General features: G+C 59.2%; 2 protein-coding genes across 2 annotated transcripts; one reads left to right on the top strand and one right to left on the bottom strand.

The window, feature by feature from the left end:
* Window positions 1–212: 212 nt before the first annotated feature.
* RABIF (RAB interacting factor) lies at window positions 213–3,591 on the top strand. Its single transcript, XM_045859772.1, has 2 exons — window positions 213–594; window positions 2,497–3,591. The coding sequence occupies exons 1-2, from the start codon at window positions 229–231 to the stop codon at window positions 2,740–2,742; spliced, it is 612 nt and encodes a 203-aa protein (XP_045715728.1). The 5' UTR covers window positions 213–228; the 3' UTR covers window positions 2,743–3,591.
* Window positions 3,592–9,701: 6,110 nt separating this feature from the next.
* Window positions 9,702–12,505, bottom strand: LOC123832546 (alpha-1,3-mannosyl-glycoprotein 4-beta-N-acetylglucosaminyltransferase-like protein MGAT4E). Its single transcript, XM_045860232.1, has 2 exons — window positions 12,364–12,505; window positions 9,702–10,876 (listed from the first exon to the last, which is right to left on the bottom strand). Exons 1-2 carry the CDS (start codon window positions 12,503–12,505, stop codon window positions 9,702–9,704), a joined length of 1,317 nt encoding a protein of 438 aa, XP_045716188.1.
* Between the last annotated feature and the right edge of the window lie 6,056 nt (window positions 12,506–18,561).

The following is an 18,561-nucleotide window of genomic DNA, read 5'->3' as shown; positions in this document are numbered from 1 at the left end:
CTCGGTCCCCACAGCGCGCCCGCGCCGTGCTGTGCCGCCGGCGAGTAGTCGCCTCGCCGGCTGGAACAGTCCCCTGCAGGAGCCCGGGCCCGACCCGCGTGCCTGCCGTTCCGTCGCCTCGGGAACGTCCCCTCGCGTCCCGGCCCTGAACTCGGGTTTCGGGAAACGAGGGACTCACGCCCTGCTTGAACGACTCAGCAGTCAGGCAGGCCCGCCGGCCTGGTGAGCATGGAGAGGACTTGTCAGCGCCGGACGATGACCCCGTCACAAAGCCGGCTGATGGCGGACACTCCCGGGGCGCCGTGTGCGAGTGCGTGCCCGAGCGCAGTCCTGTCGGGCTCGGGGAAGCGGACGCCTGCGCAAAAGGCGGTGGCTGCCCGCTCCGCCCCTTCCGAGCCCCGCGCCGGCGCAGTCGTACAAGACCGAGCTGCGCCTGCGCGGTCCGAGTCCCAGACGGTGGCGGCGGCAATGGAGCCCGCGGCGCCGCCGAGCGAGCTGGTGTCGGCGGAGGGCCGGAACCGGAAGGCGGTGCTGTGCCAGCGCTGCGGCTCGCGGGTGCTACAGCCGGGGACGGCACTCTTCTCCCGCCGGCAGGTAGGGCGGCCTGGCGCGGGGCTGGAGCCTCAGGGCCTGGGGGCCAGTCTCTCTCGGCTCCAAGTCCCGGGCCCTAATTCCTCTCCTGGTGCCGTCACCGGGAGGGAGAAAGTGGAGACAATGTGGTTTTAGCAAACTTGCCGCAGGGAAGTGGGCGTTCACCCCGTCTCAGCCGGCTTCGGTCTCCACAGGCTCCGCCCTGATGGCCTCACGCGTTGGGGGCCGGGGCTCCCGGGAGGACAGGGACGCGCAGTTCGGGGTGGGCGGGCGGTGCCCTTCCGGCACTCCGGGCGTTCGTGCTGCTTTCCCCGCCAGGCCGCCGCGGGCAGGCCCTCTCCCGAGCCTGCCTGCGGCAGAGGATCCAGATCCTGAGCCTGGGCAGGCCCTGGGGTGTTCGCACGGGGCCCAGGCTCGAGGGCACAGGCGTGGGCTGCACCTCTGGGTGGGGGGACTGTCGCAGAGCTTGCGGGCATGTTGTGAAAGCACCGGAAGTCCTCGCCGACGTGGAAACTGCAAACACGCTAACGGGTTTACTCTGCTGTAACGGTTTTTACTCTCATCTATGTTGTAGCGGACTTGCCAAGTTTTCTGCAAGGAAATGCGCTTGAAAAAGCAAACGGGGGCCTCAGCCGACTCTGGCCGAGTCGTGTCCCCCCGTCTCTGAGGAGACCGTCCTGCGTTAGGGGCCCCGGGGGGTCCTCAAAGCGGTCAGCCCACCTGGCCAGGGAGGTGCCTGCCTCAGGTTAGACAGGACTCTTGCTTCCACCGCGCAGTCTGTGCAGAACCCTCCCGGTTCCGGGTGCGCCCCCCGCAGCGATCCTGGGCGTCTCAGCTAGCGGCCAGACGCTGCTGCTCGGATCACAGGTGCGTGCGTGTCCACCTGTGGTCCTGGGGGCGTGGCTTGCAGGATTTAAACGCGGAGCCGGCAGAGCCGGGTTGCAGCTGTAGCGTAAATAAATGCTGCGGTAGGTAACACGCAATAGCTCGGGCGCGCACTCGGTGTTTCAGCCCGCACAGCTGCAAACCTGCTTGTTTTGCCCATCCTGGGAGGCGGGAGTTGGAGGGCCAGAGGGACCCACAAGGTAAGGGGCAGTGGGGAGGGGTCTGCCGCCCCTGTGCTGGGCACCTTCTGAGGGCGAAGCTCAGGCCCTCCCTGATTTTCTCCCCTGAGGAGCGGCCAGGGCATGACTTCAGCCGGCAGCAGAGGGGCTGGGCCAGAAATATTTGTAGGGACCCGGGTCCACAGAAAGTCACAGCCGGTTTCCTGGCACCTGAATTGTTGCCCCTCACGCTCTCTGCCTGCTCCCTTGGTCGCTGGGAACAAACAGTGCCTCAGGGACTCACTGCACGTCAGGTGAGGCAAACAGTGAGGAGAAGGGTGGAGTAACCAGGGGACCGGGGTGCTTGGCGGTGTCCTCAGGCGCTGCCCTGCTGACCAGCACCGACACCTGCTCTCACAGGCCAAGAGCCTGGAGGAGGGGGGCAGGAACTTCCGGGCTGGGCAGCCGCGCTCCTCCCCCCACCCCACCCCAGCCAGGGTTACCACGCCTGCCCCCCCTCCCCCACTGAAGCACAGCCCCCACTTCACAGCACAACTCCAGGCCCTTCAGTGCACACTGTCCCACCAGGGGAGGGGCGCCCACATCCCCGTCGAAGCCTTTAACTTTTCTGGACTAGTGTTGTGTGTTTTTAATTTTTTTTAAAGATTTATTTCTTTATTTTAGAATAAAGCACAGCTGGTCACGGTCCCTCTCCACGTCTCGTAAGAGTCAGGGCACAGGCCACAGGCAACAGAGGAGCAGCCGGGTCAGGCCTGCGGGTCTGATCTCTGCGCAGACTGCGCACAGCACCCAGGAGGGGTGCTGGCGCTCAGCGCGGCGGTCGTGTGTTCTCTCCCTGCAGCTGTTCCTGCCGTCCATGAGAAAGAAGCCCGCCCTGGCCGATGGCGGCAGTCCCGACGGCGACCTCCTGCAGGAGCACTGGCTGGTGGACGACATGTTCACCTTCGAGAACGTGGGCTTCACCAAGGACGTGGGCAACATCAAGTTCCTGGTCTGCGCAGACTGTGAAATCGGGCCCATCGGCTGGCATTGCCTAGATGACAAGAACAGTTTCTATGTGGCCTTGGAGCGCGTGTCCCACGAGTAGCGGAGGGGAGGGGGCTCTGCTCCTCCGAGTATAAGAGCTGCTTGTCCCCAGAGCCAGTGTGGGCTGGTGGAACAGTCCTGCTGCTACTTCTCTGCCCCAATTACAGTGCCACGCGTCCGGCGGGCGTGCAGAGGCTGCAGAGGCTAACTGCCCGCCTCCTCGGCCTGCTCACTTTGCGCCACAGCGTCTCCTGGGCGCCCCTTCCCTCGGTTCTGGACCGGGGCGTTTCTCAGATGTCCTGTCCTCCCAGCGCCCTGCTGGACTCTCCTTGACCCCAGGGCTCCCTGGGTTCCTGCTCCCGGAGAGCAAGCAGTCACCAGCCTTTTAGACAGAACAACACATGACAAAGATGCTCTTGAAACTCTCGTTCAAGACAGCGCACAGGTGTCAGAGTGACTGTTGTGTGGCTTCCTTTACCATAATTTATTCTTTTTCAGAGGTTAGCATTCACAAGCTTTTGTATTTAAACCATGAATCAGGACCACTTTGGACACACCTCCTGTACCAGGTGTGAGGGCCTCTGCTCGGGGCTGGCGGGGTTGGAACTTTCCCGGGGCTTTCCCGGGCCTCCCGGCGCCGCAGAGAAGGAGGGGCGCATGCAGGAGGGGCGGCCTTCTCTGCACGGGTCGGTGCTTCCTTTGCTCTCGGCAGAGACGCCTTGATGGAACCTGCTGGGCCTGCCTCCCCCAGGGCATCGGCTCCTGGGGGATCTCCCCCGGCCCCGAACACAGACAGACATTCCTCCAGCTGTGGGGCCGCTCTCTCGGAGCGGGCAGTGTCACAAACCTGTCTGACTTTCGCTGGGACTCTCCCCCATTCTGTCCTTTCTCTTCTGAAGTGCGTCACCTGGAGGGGGTCTGCGTGAGCGGGTTCTGGAGTCCCCCCCCATCACCCCCCTCAGACCCAGGGGACCTGCAGCTGGGACACACCAGCGACCTGCCTGGCCGCGGCCCCCGCCCCCCACAGCTGCTCCCCCACCAACACTGGGGCCTGGGGCTCGGCTTTGCGACCGGCCTGTGCCCTCCCTGCGCAGTCGGAGCCCGGGGGGGCTCCTGCAGAAAGGGGAGGCCTGTTCCAGACCAGCGGCCCCGTGGCCGCGACGCAGCATCTGCAGAACAGCCGTGGGAACCGTCCGCCCGGGTCAGAAGGCGCAAACCCGAGCAGATGCCTCACCGGAGACGGTGCGCACTCGCTGCAGGCGAACACCACACTGGGTGTGAACACTCCCAATCCCTCATGTTTGCACCGTCCAGAGGGTGCCGATGGTAGTGTGGTATAAATCCCTAATGCTCTTCTACGTGTGTGGTTTTGTAAAGCAAATACGGGTTCCTGGTGTCCCCTCTCACAGCATGTGACTCCTGTCCGTGGCGTCCACCGTGCGTGCCCCGTGGTGTCCGTGTCCTGCTGTGTTTCCGTGCGCACGTGAACAGTCCACTGCTGCTCTCCCGGGTTCTACATGCAGGGGCCGTGGCGTGCAGCCCGGCAGGGAGACCGATGCGCACAGCCCTCGGCCTGTCCTCGGGGCCCATCACTAGAAGTTGGGGTGCAGTGGGTGTGTGGGTCCACCCCCCTCAGAAACGGCCACACCGGCCCCCTTCCACATCAGAGCACTGGCTCCTCTGAGCCTTCCCCGCCCTGGGTGCCTGTCATCATTAAAAACATTTGCCACTTTTAACAGACGAAAAAAATGGTGTCTCCTTGCTTTGATTTGCATTTGTTATTTCCAATGAAATTTTATATACTTCCTGGTCGTTTGTACCTTTCTGAGAACTGCCGAACGTTGCTGCCGGCAGCCAAAAGCGCTGTTCCGTCTTCTCAGTCTGACTCGGAGAAACAAAGGTGCTGAGCCGTGGACATGAGATCCCCGCGCGTCCTTGGCGGGGAGAACGTAACGACGCAGAGGCAGCCTGAGCCCTGTTCCGCTCGTCTCCCGTTCCCGTCTCCCTGGCGCCCCAGGAGTGCACCCACGCCCCGAGTGGGTCTGTGGGCCTTCTGCCTCCCCAGCCTCTGCCTCCCGCGTCCAGCCATCGGATGCCGGGGGCTGCGGGGGTCGACGACCCCAATACTCAAGGGCTCAGGACCCCGGCTCAGTGCACTGACACCCGTGGGCGACCCCATGCAGCCCTGACCCCCACCCACTCATGGGGTGTGAGCCTCTAGTGAAAGCCCCCCAAGCTGTACCTGCAGGAATAACCCAGAGTCTAGGTCAATGTCAGGGAGCAGCACTTTGCCTGTCCTTCCTCTCAGCAGCCAGCAGAGGGCAGTAGAGGCTGGTACCCGTTTGGGGCTCTGCCTGATGAGGCCTTAGAGCCGCCCAGCCCCAGGGCCAGGATTCTGGAGGTCAGGGGCCTTGAGTCTGGGGCTAGGAACATGGGAAGTAAGAGGACCCTCATGGGCCTCTTGGGCAAGAGGGTGTGTACACGCCTCCTACTCTGAAAAGCGGCCCGGGGAGGAAGGAAGTAGCCCAGGGTGCAGCCACACCTGTTCTCAGGTGCCTGGGTGTCCGTCAGAGGACCGGAGGCAGCTAAGAGCTACCTGCCTGGACACACAGAGGCTCTTCTTCTGTGAGCTCCACAAGCCCCACTGCCAGGCTCTGCAGGTGGAGCTCCTCCCGGGGCCGCACTGCTCCCCTGGTGAGACCCACGGAGAAGACGAGACCCTCTCCCTGCGCTGTCCGTCTTCACTCCTCAAAGCCCGGCTCCGTCTGACACCGACACACCCTCCTTCCCTGTTTGGGCTCCTCTTCGGGGAAAAACACCTTCTTGGCCGTATTTCTGCCTGCGATTCTCCACTTAAACGTGACGAAAACGCTCCGTGTTTGAAACAGATTTTTGTGACGGGCAGTGAGAAGTGGAGACTTCACAACGGCTGGCGTTGCTGGAGCCCTCGGTCCGTTCTGTCCGACTGTCCAGTGTGCTTGTGCCACATGGTCCCCGGCTTTCCTGCCGCCTCCGACGCTGGCAGGGTCTGCAGGGGCGTCCTCGGTCTCAGTCCTGAGATGGGTGGTTCACAGCTTCTCTCTCTTCGTCGGTCTTGCTAGAGGCTGGTCCGTCCTATCGGTCATTTAAAAAGTAGCTCTTGCTGTGGCTGGTGTGGCTCAGTGGATTGAGTGCCGGCCTGTGAACCAAATGGTTGCCAATGCGATTCCCACTCAGGGCACATGCGTGGGTTGTAGACCAGGTCCACAGTGGCGGGGGGGCGGGGGTGAGGCAACCACACCTTGATGTTTCTCTGCCACTCTTCCTCCCTTCCCCTCTCTCTAAAAATAAATAAATTCTTAAAAATAAATAATTAGCTCTTTGTTAAATTGGTTTTCTTTATTTTGTTTTCATGTTCCCTGATTTCAGCTCTTACTTCTACTATTTTCTAGCTTCTGTTTGGGTGGCAATTACTTTGCTCTTCTTTCTCTTGAGTCTTGCGATCAGTGGGCAGATCAGTGAGCCCTGTCTGCCTTCTTTTCCGGTGGGAACATTTAGTGCTGTGAATTTGCCTCTCAGCACTGATTTAGCTGCGCCCCACAGAGTCTGATGGGTTGTATTTTCACTTTTGTTCAGTTCAATATATGTGTTCATTTCCCATGAGTTCCTCACTATCAACTTCAACTGGTCCACCCAACCGAGGAGCATCGTCCAGCGAAAAATCTCCAGGACAGAACTTCACAAACCACTCTTGACACGCCCGATCAGTCACAGCACCTTCTCCACACACAGCACCCATCTTTATTTTTACATTTTTACCTTTCTTGAAAAAACAAAGACTAATATGTCGAAAATGTTGCTTATTTTCTTCCATCTTCAATATGAAAATGGCTACACAAAAATTTACTACTTTTGATAAGTTTTTTGAGACTTCATGCTGATATGACAGTTGTCACAACACAATCTAACAAAGTGGTTTCAAATGAAATTAAAGACAACTAAGCACTACTAGAGCCAGCTTATGGAAAAGGCAAATGGACTTTTTTGACTGAACTTTCTTGCCGAATGAACGAAATAATGGGCCAATCGACTGAAACTTCAAGCCACTGAGCAGACTTCTTGGCCGACAACAAACTTTCTGGCCACCGAACAAACTTTTTGGTGGATGGAACAGATTTTCTGGCTGAACAAATTTCTTGGCTGAACAATTTTCTCGGCCAAGCGAACAGACTTTCTGGCCAACTGAATTATGGGGCCAGTTCAATATAACCACATAGGTAGTTAAATGCAAAAAGAGGGAAAAGAATTACCAGGCAACATTAGAGGAAGGAAAGCAGGAATGACTACATTCATTTCAGATAACGTCGACTGCAGAGCAAGACCATGGCCGGAGGCAGAAAGGGACATTACATTTCGATAAGGGATCAATCCACCAAGAGAACACGACCCAAATTGTGTGCCCACCAAACAGACAGACTGCAAAGTGCAGGAAGCAAAATCTGGTAGAACTGAAAGAAACAGACAACCCACAAGCACCGTGGGAGACTTAACTGCTCCCCCTCCCAACAACTGATCACAGAACAACAAGGGAGAAATTGGCAGAGAGAGAAGAACTCAACAAACACAAAGATTAATACATAACTCATCCGGTTTGAGAGGGATAATTTTAATAACCCTGGAATTATTTTTAAAATTGCATTCATAGTTTAAAAACTCCTCCCAAAAAATCCCCAGGCCCAGATGGTTTCACTGAAGAATTCTAAAAAACATTCATGTAGATTCGAGGCTCTTAACTTGGGGCCCAAACCCCCCAGGCACTGAACATACACACACTCTCAGCAGGAGAGGAAAAGTTCCGTGTTCTGGGAACTCCACGCTCCAGGGCCCGTGCCCTGGGCTCCGCCTCGGCCTGACGTCCGGCTGTCGTGTGGCCTCCGAATGAGTCGGGGTGTCCGTCCCAGACAGTCAGTCCCTCGGGGACGGGCACTGTGCCTGTGTCGTGCAATCTGAGCTGGACGGACGCGAGTAAACACGACATCGGGGGCTTTACACAAAGTCTGACTGTGGACTGTGAAGGGGAGGACTCACCCGTGGAGATTCCTCAGGGGTGACAGTCGTTTTGGACAGTGGTGGACACGGCCCTGGACCAGGACAGGGCAGCCACAGGGCACCTCCTGCTGGGCAGTGTGGGGTGGCCACGGCCCAGGTAGGGGTGGGCACTGAGACCCCCTGATGCTCAAGAAACTCGAGGGCTTTGCTGCCTTAGCGACGGGCGACACGGTCAGTGCAGAGCCGAGGCAGCTGCAGGGCTCATGGTGGAGAGCAGGCCACCCGCCAGGGGCCACCCCGTGAGGCGGCATGCCCTTACACCCGGGCCCCCGGGAGCAGGCCTCGCTCAGCCCCTCAGGTAAGGAGGTGGCTGCCCAGGGCCCCTCCTGAGTCCAGGCAGCAGCTTCAGCCAGGTCACGGCCAGTCAGCTTGGGGAGAGCCCCCCTCCCACCGCCTCCTGGAGCACTGCGTGAGCGTCCTGCAGCCCCTCCCCTGCAGAACCTGGGCCAGGGAAGGGCAGGCTGGCACGGCCGGGGCGCAGCCGGGGCCCCAGGCGTCCGGGGCGCCGTGGGCCGGGCTCTGCGGGCAGCTTGGCAGGGACTCCCCTGAGGGTCCTCAGAAGCCTGCTCCGCACCCACCTCCGGGCTGCACAGGGAAGACGGGGTCCAGGGGCGGGGATGCCATGGGGCCACCGCAGACTCCAGGCAGACTGTCTCCGGCCTTCACACCCACTTTTCTCGGTCTGTAAAACAGGGGGTGCCCCCCGAGTGTCTGTCCGAAGACTAAAGCGGACATGGGTTCCTATGAGCTTTGTGAACGAAAAGCTAGGGGTCACGCCCTCATTTGGCAAACGCGCCCCGAGTGTGGGCAGTGCGTCCGAGCCCGCTGTGCAGCAGACAGGCCCGAGAGGCAGCTGAGCCGGCCCACGGACAAGGAGCCCCGGCACGCCCACCCCTGGGGGCTCTCCTCTCTCCCCTCTGCCCTTCGGAGGCACTCCTGGTGGCCAGTGCCCTCCCAGGGCCGGACCCCTGTGGACAGGTATGGGCGTGAGCCTCCGGGACAGGCCGGGACAGGGCCGGTTTGAAAGTAGGAGACCACAGGGGTGGGAGCACTTTAACTGGAGAACGAGCAAGGTTTGGTAAAAGCATTTTCAAGAAGCTGTTCAAAGTGATGCCATGCAAATGCTTCACGGGCCACTCCTTTGAAGGCGCTGGTTCAAGATTTTGAGTTTAAATCTTTTTAAAGTATTTTATTTATTTTTAGAGAGGGAAGGGAGGGAGAGAGAGAGAGAGAGAAACATCCATGTGCGGTTGCTGGGGGCCATGGCCTGCAACCCAGGTATGTGGCCTGACTGGGAATCCAACCTGCAACACTTTGGTTCTCAGCCCGTGCTCAAATATTTTTAAAAAATAAAATAAAAAGAATGAGGTGGAAAGATGACCGCTGAGCACCCGTCCTCACAGGTCGGGAAGGGCTCAGAGGGCGTGGGAGGTGGCGGCGGGCCAGGGAGTGCACTGCGATGAGAAAGTGAAGGTTCAGCTGCAGGCCGCTCGCATCCAAGCTGGCCAGGAAAGGCAGGAAGTGGACGGTCCAGTTAAGGGGTTCGTTTAAGGCCATCGCTACTCTCCTGGACGTCAAAGTGTGACTCCTAATGGGAGTCCCTTTCTTGGCCTCTTGCGGTGTCCACTCTAGGGACCCCCCATGGTCTGCCCGTTCACCCTTGCTGCCCCGTGACCCCTCACGCCCCCCGACTGTGTGTGAACTCTGGAATGTGCACCCGCACCCACAGCACCCGCCTTCGTGACCGAGACCGGCCCCCAAACCGGGCTAAGCTGCACGTGCCGCAGGGAAAGGGGCCGCTTGTGCCACGTGTCTGGGTGCAGAAGAGGAGGGACGGGTCTCCTGCCGTCTCCGCGGCACCGAACACGGGCCCGAGCCTTCTCCCTCGCGTCCAGTCGCCCAGGCAGGCCGGAACAGAGGGTCTCCCAGGCTTTAATTTTTCAGACGCTCGCCAACCTGTCTCCAACTGGGAGCCGCTGTCCTACCCTCGGCCCGCTCCTCCCAGAGGTAAATATGCCTGACCAGGAGCCCGCCAGCCTGGTGGGCGCTCGCCACCAGCCTCACGCAGCTCACGTCCCGCCCCGCGCTCCGCGGGACTATCTCCTGATCCAGCTGCCCCTCCAGGAGGGGGCCCAGCACGGCGAAGCTGGTGCAGTACTGCGGCGTCCCCTCCGGCTCGTAGCCCAGCTCCACCCGCCCCCTCTGCAGGGCGTGCTTTCCGTCCACCACGGTGCCTGTCAGCACCTGCACCCGCCGCAGGCTGGCCGGGTGGTTCAGGATGACGGTCAGGTGGCTCTCTGCGCTGACGTTGTGGGTCCAGAAGAAGGACTCGTCCAGAGTGTAGGCCTGCCAAGGGAAATGAACCCCCAAAACCCTCATGTCCGTGAACACTGCTCCCGGCGGGTTGTGGGGGCCTCGGGGCACCCTGTTCCGCGGGGCTCCAGCTGCGTGGCTATCACGGGCACTGAAGTAGGAGCCCCGGCGGTAGAAGAGGAAGGGCCTGCTGAGGACGGCGTGTCTCTGGGCCAGGAGGGTGCGGAAGTGCGGGAGCAGCTGGTCCAGGGGCTTCTCCTTGTGGAAGAGGAGGAGGAAGTGGGCCAGCAGCGGGAGGTCCCTGCCATGCAGGAGCTTGCCCAGCAAGCCCAGGTTCGAGAACTCCAGCAGCACCCACGGGGCCCTGCTCATGTTGCCCACCCTCCCTCGGATGTGGGTGACGAAGTTGGGGGTGCAAAAGGCATCGTCCTCCAGCAACAGGAAGTAGTCAGAGAGTCCTGCAGCGAAGCTCGTGAGGAAGGCGTGATCCACATTCTGCTTGGAGCAGGCGTCCCCCGGGTAGTCCTCGTCCTCAAGGTCCCCCGCGGGGTAGGCATCCGGCAGGGTGTGGATCAGCACCAGCTGCCCTGCCAAGATCTGCGGGCTGAAGAGGGTTGAAACCTGGGCGGCGGTCTTTCTGAGCCAGGCAGGGTCGGAGTCGGCCAGGTGAACCAGCACCGTGAGACGTCTCTGCTCTGCCTTGGAGGAGGCTCGGAACAGGGACACCAGCGTGTGCAGGAGGCCACTCCGACCCTCCGGGCCTGGCACCGAGGAGAGGCCCACCGTCAGCCATCCTGGGGGAAGCAGAATGGGGACCGTGGTGAGGGCGGCTGGGTGGTGGGAAGGTGCTGGGGGTTAGGGTTGGGGTGCTCTCTGGGGCCTTCTCTCCTCCTCTCCTGTCCGTCTATTTTTTCCACTCGCTCTGCCTTCAGATGTATTTTATATTTATTTTTAGAGACGGGAAGGGAGGGAGAAAGAGAGGGAGAGAAACATCAGTGTGTGGTTGCCTCTCACACCCCCGCACTGGGGACCTGGCCTGCATCCCAGGCGTGTGCCCTGACTGGGGATTGAACCAGCGACCCCTTGGTTTGCAGTCCAGCACTCAGTCCATGGAGCCGCACCGGCCAGGGATGATTCTGTCTTCTGGTGCAGGGGATGTTTAGGTCCTTGCTCAACAAAGTGGAGGCCTTATTCCAGCAATGTGGTCTGGATGTCCACCAAGAATACGGAGTCAGGGCCCCTGCCTCAAACTGACCCGAACAGAACCTGCACTTGAACAGCGTCACCAGGTGCCCCGTGTGCGCACTTCAGCTTCGAAGGACTAAGCTTTGAGGAGCCGAGTCCCCGTGGGCCTCCCTGAGTCTGCTCGGAGCCAGACCCGTCTGGCACAGGGCTCCAGTGCTCAGCCAGCATCAGCTGTCTGTGTCGGCCCAGCCCTCTTCCCAGAGCGCTCCCTGGGAGACGATGTCTCAGGAAGGGCACTTCTTGTCCAGGTCTGGAGCCCAGGGTTCTCCTTGGCCCGTTCCCACCACTGAGCGTGTGGCCTCCAGCAGGTCCCTTCAGCCCTGAGCTGAGTTCCCAGCCCGGGAAACGGAGGGCGGTGGACCCTGAGACACAGGCCCATTCAAGGCCCCGCAATCTCAAGTCCAGTGGCTCTGCTTCCCTCCAGCAAGCGACTTAGCGTCCTGGTGGGGAGGGGACTGTCGGCCACATTCAGCCATTCCCTGCACTGCCCCGCCTTTCCTTCTCCCCTTCCTTCCTTCCTCGCTACCTTACTTCTGGGGACGTCCGCGCCTCCTCTGGGGACCCCATTCCCCTCCGTGGAACTTACTCTTTCTTCTCTGCTGGACTTTTTTCATATATTGGAAGGTGAGATTCTGCCAGTCTTCTCGTGATCTCGGGTCCTTCCTTCTGCCGTCACTGTCCTGGGGCATTGACAAAGCAAAACATGCCTTTTCTTTCACGACAAGGACAAGGTTTAGCCCTAGGAGCTTCCAGAAACTTCTCCAGGGAAAGAGGGGGAGTGGATCACTCTCCCCAGGTGAGCCCAGCACATTCTCAGGATGTCTGGCCACTGGCCAAAGGACCCAGAGCTCAAGCAGTGTTTGCTGTCTTTCTCACCGTAACACACTTGGGGGAGGGATGCAACTTCTTCATGGACCGGTGGGTCCAGGCCCACCCCCACTCCCTCTGGAGCTCCCTGCTCCCGGCGAATGGGGCAGGCACTGCTGGGGGTCTGCCTGCCCACACCCTGCCCACCCGATGGCCTCAGTCCCCACACGGAGAGCAACGGCTGCTACTTGGCCTTTGATGGGCGTCACGGGATCATCGTCGATTTCGCTGGAGACCTTCAAGGTGATGAAGAGCCACAGGAGCTCGAGGGCCACCAAGGTTAGGAGGCAGTGCCTGACGGAGCACCACATGGTGCCGGCTGGACACGGCTCCTGCGGCAGAAAGCAGCCGGCGGCTGGGGGCTGCCCCTGCCCCGGGCACGTCTCCGCTTCCCGGTGTCCCCTGGAAGCCGCCCCCACCCTGCTCCTCCTCTGTGTCCCTGTTCCCTCATTCCCCAAGTCTGCTCTATTCTCAGTCGGGGCGGGGGCCTGCCAGGGTGGCACAGAGCTCTTCTCACCGCCAGGAGGAGGGGCCTCTGTCCCTCTGCCGATTCTCTCTGGGGCCCCGCAGGGAGGTCCCACTTTCCCACAGCGCCTCCTTCTCCAAATGGGGGTCGGCCGGGGCTCTGGGACGAGGCTGCTTATCTCGGAGAACAGATGGTCGCCACCCAGCCTGCTTTTGCAAACCAAGTGGAACCGTTAAACTAGATGAACTTGAAGGGGTGCTAAGTGCTAAGGAATCGGGTGGCTTTCTTGGCTTTTTAATAAATGGTATCGTTCCCTTATTCCAATTTTTAATGTTACTCACAGACCTTGATTAGAACGTGATTCCATGAACTCGGAGTGAAAAAGTCCTTTCTCCAGGGCTGGGCTGTGGGACTGCAGGCTGGCCAAGCCTCAAAGGCCAGCGGGATGGTGGGGGGTGGGGGTGGCTTTCTTGCTCTCTGTCCTTCTGCTTCTGAATGATCAGAGGAAAGTCTTTAATATGCTCATCACCAGCTCGCGATTCTTACCCCGCATATTCAGGACACAGAGGAAGTACCAGTCGGGAACTTCTATGTTCCTGGGGCTGTAACATTCTCTGATCTCCCCATTGTCTTTCTTCCTTCCCTTCTTTCTTATTTTCAGATTTTATTTATTTATTTTTAGAGAGAGGGGAAGGGAGGGAGAAAGAGAGAAACTTCAGTGTGTGGTTGCCTCTCGCGTGCCCCCCACTGGGGACCTGGCCCACAACCCAGGCATGTGCCCTGGCTGGGAATCGAACCTGCGACACTGGTTCACAGGCCGGTGCCCAGTCCACTGAGCCACACCAGCCAGGTCCGATCTGCCCATTTTCACAGATGACTGCCAGTGGAGTATTTTGGTGGAGGGTAACAGGCTCCTCTCCTTCAACCATTTGGCTTTTCGGTAGGAGTTATACAAATAATCCTTATGTGGGTCTCACGGATTAAATTTTTCTTACCTGGTTCCCTTACGCTAGGACTTTCAGTGAGAGGTGATTCAGACACAGACCCCTGCACGTGAAACAAACTGGCTTCTCTGCTCTAGAACAGAAATGCGCGGACGCAGACGCTGAGCGGAAAGGCCCTCCAGCAGCGGTCGGCGTCTCTGCCCCCTCGGCTCCTCCACCTCCTTCCCCGGTCCCTCTGGGGGCCCGCCGCCCTTCAGCCCTCAGACTGCCACCGCTTCTGGGGTTGGGGGGGGCTGGAGGCAGGCAGACCCGTGAGGGGGTGCTGAGGACCGTCCCTGCGCAGGGCCCAAGGGCTGGCATGCCCGGGAAAGCACACTGGGGCCTCCCAGGTCCCCGCCCTTGAGCTGAGCTGCCTCTGTGATGTGATGTGACTCTTCTGAGCTCCCCGCCTGCCCGTCATCAGAGGTGTGCCTGGGCAGGCCCTGCCTGCAGAGGCCGCTCAGTCACTCACTGTGATGCGTCCGGAGGAGCAGCCCCACTGTCTTCAGGGAAAAGAGATGGGAGCCCGCTGGGCCCCACGGAGGGGGAGCCCAACTCCCACTCCCCCCCTTCTGATTCTCGCCCCCCCTCACCCTTCTGGGCAGGGGTCCTCTTCTCCTCTGCAGCATCCACACCCCCCCACCCCGCCGAATCCAGGCTCTCTCCAGTCTCGCCCCATTCCTCGGTGACCCTGCCCAGCAGAACTCCCTGAAGCGTTGTCTTAATTAGTGAGTCCCTGTGCACTCCACATTCCCTCTCCTCCTCTCACCGGCCTCTCTGCACCTTTCACACAGCTGACTTCTGCCTCCTTGGAGCCCTTTCCTGCCCGACACCCATCACCTGCCACATAGGCCGTCCTTCCCCGGCTCACCCTCGCCCCAGGCGAGTTGGCTCCCTCCTCCACACCCACCTGGGGAGGCCTCGCCCAGGCCTGCGGCCTCAAGGGCTTCTGCTCCTACCGGACAGACAGTGTGTGGATTTGTATCACTACATGCCCAGTGTACAGACTGCTGACTCCCAGCTGACCGACCTCCAGCCCTAGCCAGGGCCTGAGATCTGGGCTCCTCGACTGGACTGATCAGCATCTGCACTCAGGTGGGCCAGAGGGACTCAACCTTAACAGAGAGAAAGTGGAAGGACACCGCCCGCCCCCAGGTCTCCTCCTCCCCACTCTCCCCCACCTCAGGAAAGAGTGCTGCCGCTGGCCCGGTTCCCCAGCAAAGGAGCCTGTCACCCTTGACTCCTCTGTCCCCTCCACACTCCAGGCTACTTAGTCCTGTTGCCTTCTCCTCCAGATGCATCCAGAAGGGGACCCTCTCTCACCGTCTCACTGTGACAGCGTGGTCCGAGTTGCTGCCACCTCCTGCCTGGACTAGTGCAACCCCCCCCCCCATTCTAATGGGCCCCTCCCCTCCCCTCCCCCTTGTTGGCCTGCAGTCCCATCTCCACAGGGCAGTCGGAGGCCTTTTAAAATTGTAAGTCAGATGGTGTCCCTCCTACCTACAAGTTTCCGATGGCTTTCCTTTTTGCAAGCAGGAAAAATGCAAATTCCTGACTATGTCTGAGGAGATCCTTTCTGGAGTAGCCCTGTCTACCTCTGACTTTACCCCCCACCCTGGCTTTTTGGCGAGGGGCCGCCCCTCGGAGGGACCACGCTGTTTCTGGGCTCAGGTCTTTGCACATGACGAAGATTCTTTTAGTCTCCCCCCCGTAGCCTTTCCCATCGCTGCCTCCTTCCCAGCCTCGAACCCGAGCTCTGCGGTTCCTTCTTCTACCTCAGCTCACCTCTCGCAGATTCTCCCAGTGGTCTGGCAACCATTCTGTTTTCCTCAGCGTCTATTTCTATCTCGCATGTAGTGCTGATTGTCTGTTCCGACCCACTAGACTGGAATGTGAGCCCCTGAGGGGCGGGGCTCAGGTTCAGTGCTGCACCTGGAGCTTGGTGCGGGGTTCCTGGCCCAGAGGGTGTGCGCAGCCAGTGTTGTGAGCTCACGCCAGCACTCATGCGGGCACCATCTCTTCCTCGAGGTGCAGGAGCAGTGAGGAGGGCCTGTCGGCCCGCAGAGAAGGGGTATGGGCTCGTGGTTAGGAGCTCAGACTCTGGATTCAGCCAGGCTAGGCCAGAACCAGATTCTGCTGAACTGACTGACCACGTGGCCTCTTTGAACCCCAGTTCTCCCTCAGGTTGAGGGGTCCACTTCCCTTTATTCCTGAGCCCCACACCAATTTTTACTTTTAGATTCTTACACAGACGTTCAGTACCTTTCTGAACCATACCATCGGATTCCCACTCGTCTGAGGACTTTAGAGCAAACAAAAACCAGAGGAGGGAGGGGGGAAAAGCCCTGAGCCCCGCCCCCACCCAAGACTCGGTGCTATCCTGGGTGTGGGCTCCAGATGTTGCTGGAAGTCCCAACTGTCCTTTGAACCCCAGGGAGGGGGTGGGGCAGGAGCTCGCCCCCCCAGTCCAGCACTTTTCCAGGGTCTCTGCTACCGCCCCTTTGCTAACTACGACCCTTCAGGAGGTCAGCAAGCTCATCGCCCCACCAGCCTCTCCAGGGAGGCATCTCTGCACAGAACAGTTCGGCCACAAGCGTGTTTGGTTGGCCCACACAAGTTTTTTAAAAAATTCAACTTAAGATCGAACATTTAAAAATTAGGAGAGCCTTGGCTGGTGTGGCTCAGTGGACTGAGCGCCGTTCTGGGTCGCCATTTTGATTCCCAGTCAGGGCACAGGCCTGGGTTGTAGGTCAGGTCCCCAGTTGGGGGCATGAGAGAGGTACCCACACATTGCTGTTTCTCTCCCTTTCTTCCCCTCTAAAAATAAATAAAATCTTTAAAATTAAGGGAGCTTGTACGAAAACCTCAACCTTGGCTTCTCTTGAAAAATGGCAGTTCCCAGCCACCCTGGCCAGCCCGGTGATAGCCCCGGGGGCTGGACGGGCTCTCTGCTGACGTCGCTCCCTGAAGCCTGTACCCTTTGGGCGTCTGAGTCTTTGACCCCTGCTCTGAGTCCGGTCCTGGGAGACGGTGCTGGATCCTGGTCCTCCGTGGCGCCTCCAGGAAATAAGGAGCTCCAACGATGGGGCACACAGTGACCCCTGGGGTGGGAGGGCTGTGGGCAGAGGTGGGAGGAAGGTGAACAGAACAATGCAGACAAGTGAGTGATGAACAGTGGAAAACAAACTGAAGAGGTAAGAGATTCTGACGGGTTTTTGTGCAGGAGTAGACAGTGTTCTGGAGAACTTTCAGGAGACGGGGGCGTGGCCAAAATCCAGAGTAGAAGGGTAAGGAGTAAAGAAAACTGACTGCCCCAACTGGATCTTCTTGAAAGCTGCCCCACGGCAGGAAGAGCTGACTTCAGAGCAACTTTTTTCCCATTGAAGGTCACAAAGTATTAATAGGTTACGGTCAGGATGGGCGGGGTAGGACAAAATGGCGGCTGAACTACAACCATGGTGGCTGAACTACAACCCGGAAAAGACGGCCGGCTTTGCCAAAGCGGATAGCAACCTGAGCCCGAGGAGAACCACCAATGATATATTGCCGCTTTGTTCAAAGGGGACCAATCCCCAGCTCCCACGAAGAGAGCCAACCAAAATACCCCCCCCCCCCATATTCCCTGCTTGGGCGGGACTTCCTCGGCCCCAACCTGCAGACCAGGGAACCTCGCCTGGGTGCGCAAACCCCAATAAAGCTCTATACTGCCTAACTTTGTGGCTGATTAGCATTTATTCCTCAACGGAGCCTAAGAAAACCTTTCAGTTACAAACCCAACTTCACGGGTGTCAGCCAGCATTGCTGTCTAAGGGCAAGTGTTGTGTTGTAAAGCTGCTGGTACTGGCAGTCAGTCAAACAAGTGTGAAGCCACTGAGGAGAGTGGACACATGTGGACAGGTTAAGGGGCACCTGGGAGTGGCGTTTGGGACTGGGTTTCTGTGTCCTGTCTGCTCAGTTTTGGGGAAGTCGGCTGGGTGTTTGCAGTCACATGACCAGGAGCTCTAGGATCACCATTCCAGTTCCAGCTCCGTGATTATCTGCGTCACTTTGGCTAGTTAACCTTTCTAAGCCTCAGTGTCTCCATCTGAAAAAGGATGAGAAACCCACCTCCTTCACCAGCCCTGCCTTATTCCTGATTGCACAGCATTTCTGGCTGCTCCCTGCCAGGGGAGAGAAGAGAGGGAATCAGCATTTAGGTTTTCATGTATCGGACAGGGGGTGCAACATAGTTTGGGTGAACACTGTGGACTTCGAGTGAGCTTGGTGCGTTCCTAGAGCTGCGTGAAGTTATATCGTTTGTGTAGGGAAGACTTTGATCCTCCATACAGAGAATTCCAGCCTTTCCAACTGTCCGAGGCCAGGGAGCATGATGAGTGTGGTCCCTCAGTCCAGAGGCCTCATGGGAGGGGCTGGTGGTGGCTGCAAGATGATCAGGGAACGCGAGTTTCACTCCACCTCTTGGCTGCTCAAGGTTGGGACCTGCAAAGTGGCCCAACCTGAATAGGAGGCAACACCTGAGGCCTGGGCGGGGGTAATCTGCCCCTCCCTACCCCCTGGGCAGGGCTGGAGCACCGTGGGAACCTCCCTCCTGGTGTCTGTTGGAGGCTCTCTGGGGAGGTGGCCCACACCCAGGCCCACTGAGGCCCTGAATCCTCGGTCCCCTTGGGTTGAGTCAGCAGAGAAGAGGTCCCAGGACTGGAGGAGGAGGGGGGAAGAGGAAATGAACTCAATTACAAGGTGTCTTCCCTGGACCCAGACCCAGCTTCCCAGGAACAGAAGCCCAGAAATGAGAGCCTTTCTCACGGTGTGAGCTGATCTGCAGGGCAGCCCCAGTGGCTGGGGTGGGGCAGAGCCCAGTGCACAGAAGCCCCGCACAGGAGACCAGTCCTGCAGTGGAGAAGGGGTGGCTGGTCCCAGG

Source organism: Phyllostomus hastatus, unplaced genomic scaffold (assembly GCF_019186645.2).
Source record: "Phyllostomus hastatus isolate PE091 unplaced genomic scaffold, TTU_PhHast_1.1 phas_contig_148, whole genome shotgun sequence".
Lineage (NCBI taxonomy): Eukaryota > Metazoa > Chordata > Mammalia > Chiroptera > Phyllostomidae > Phyllostomus > Phyllostomus hastatus.
Note: the sequence above shows the minus strand (reverse complement) of the source record. Positions and strands in the feature narration are given on the sequence as shown.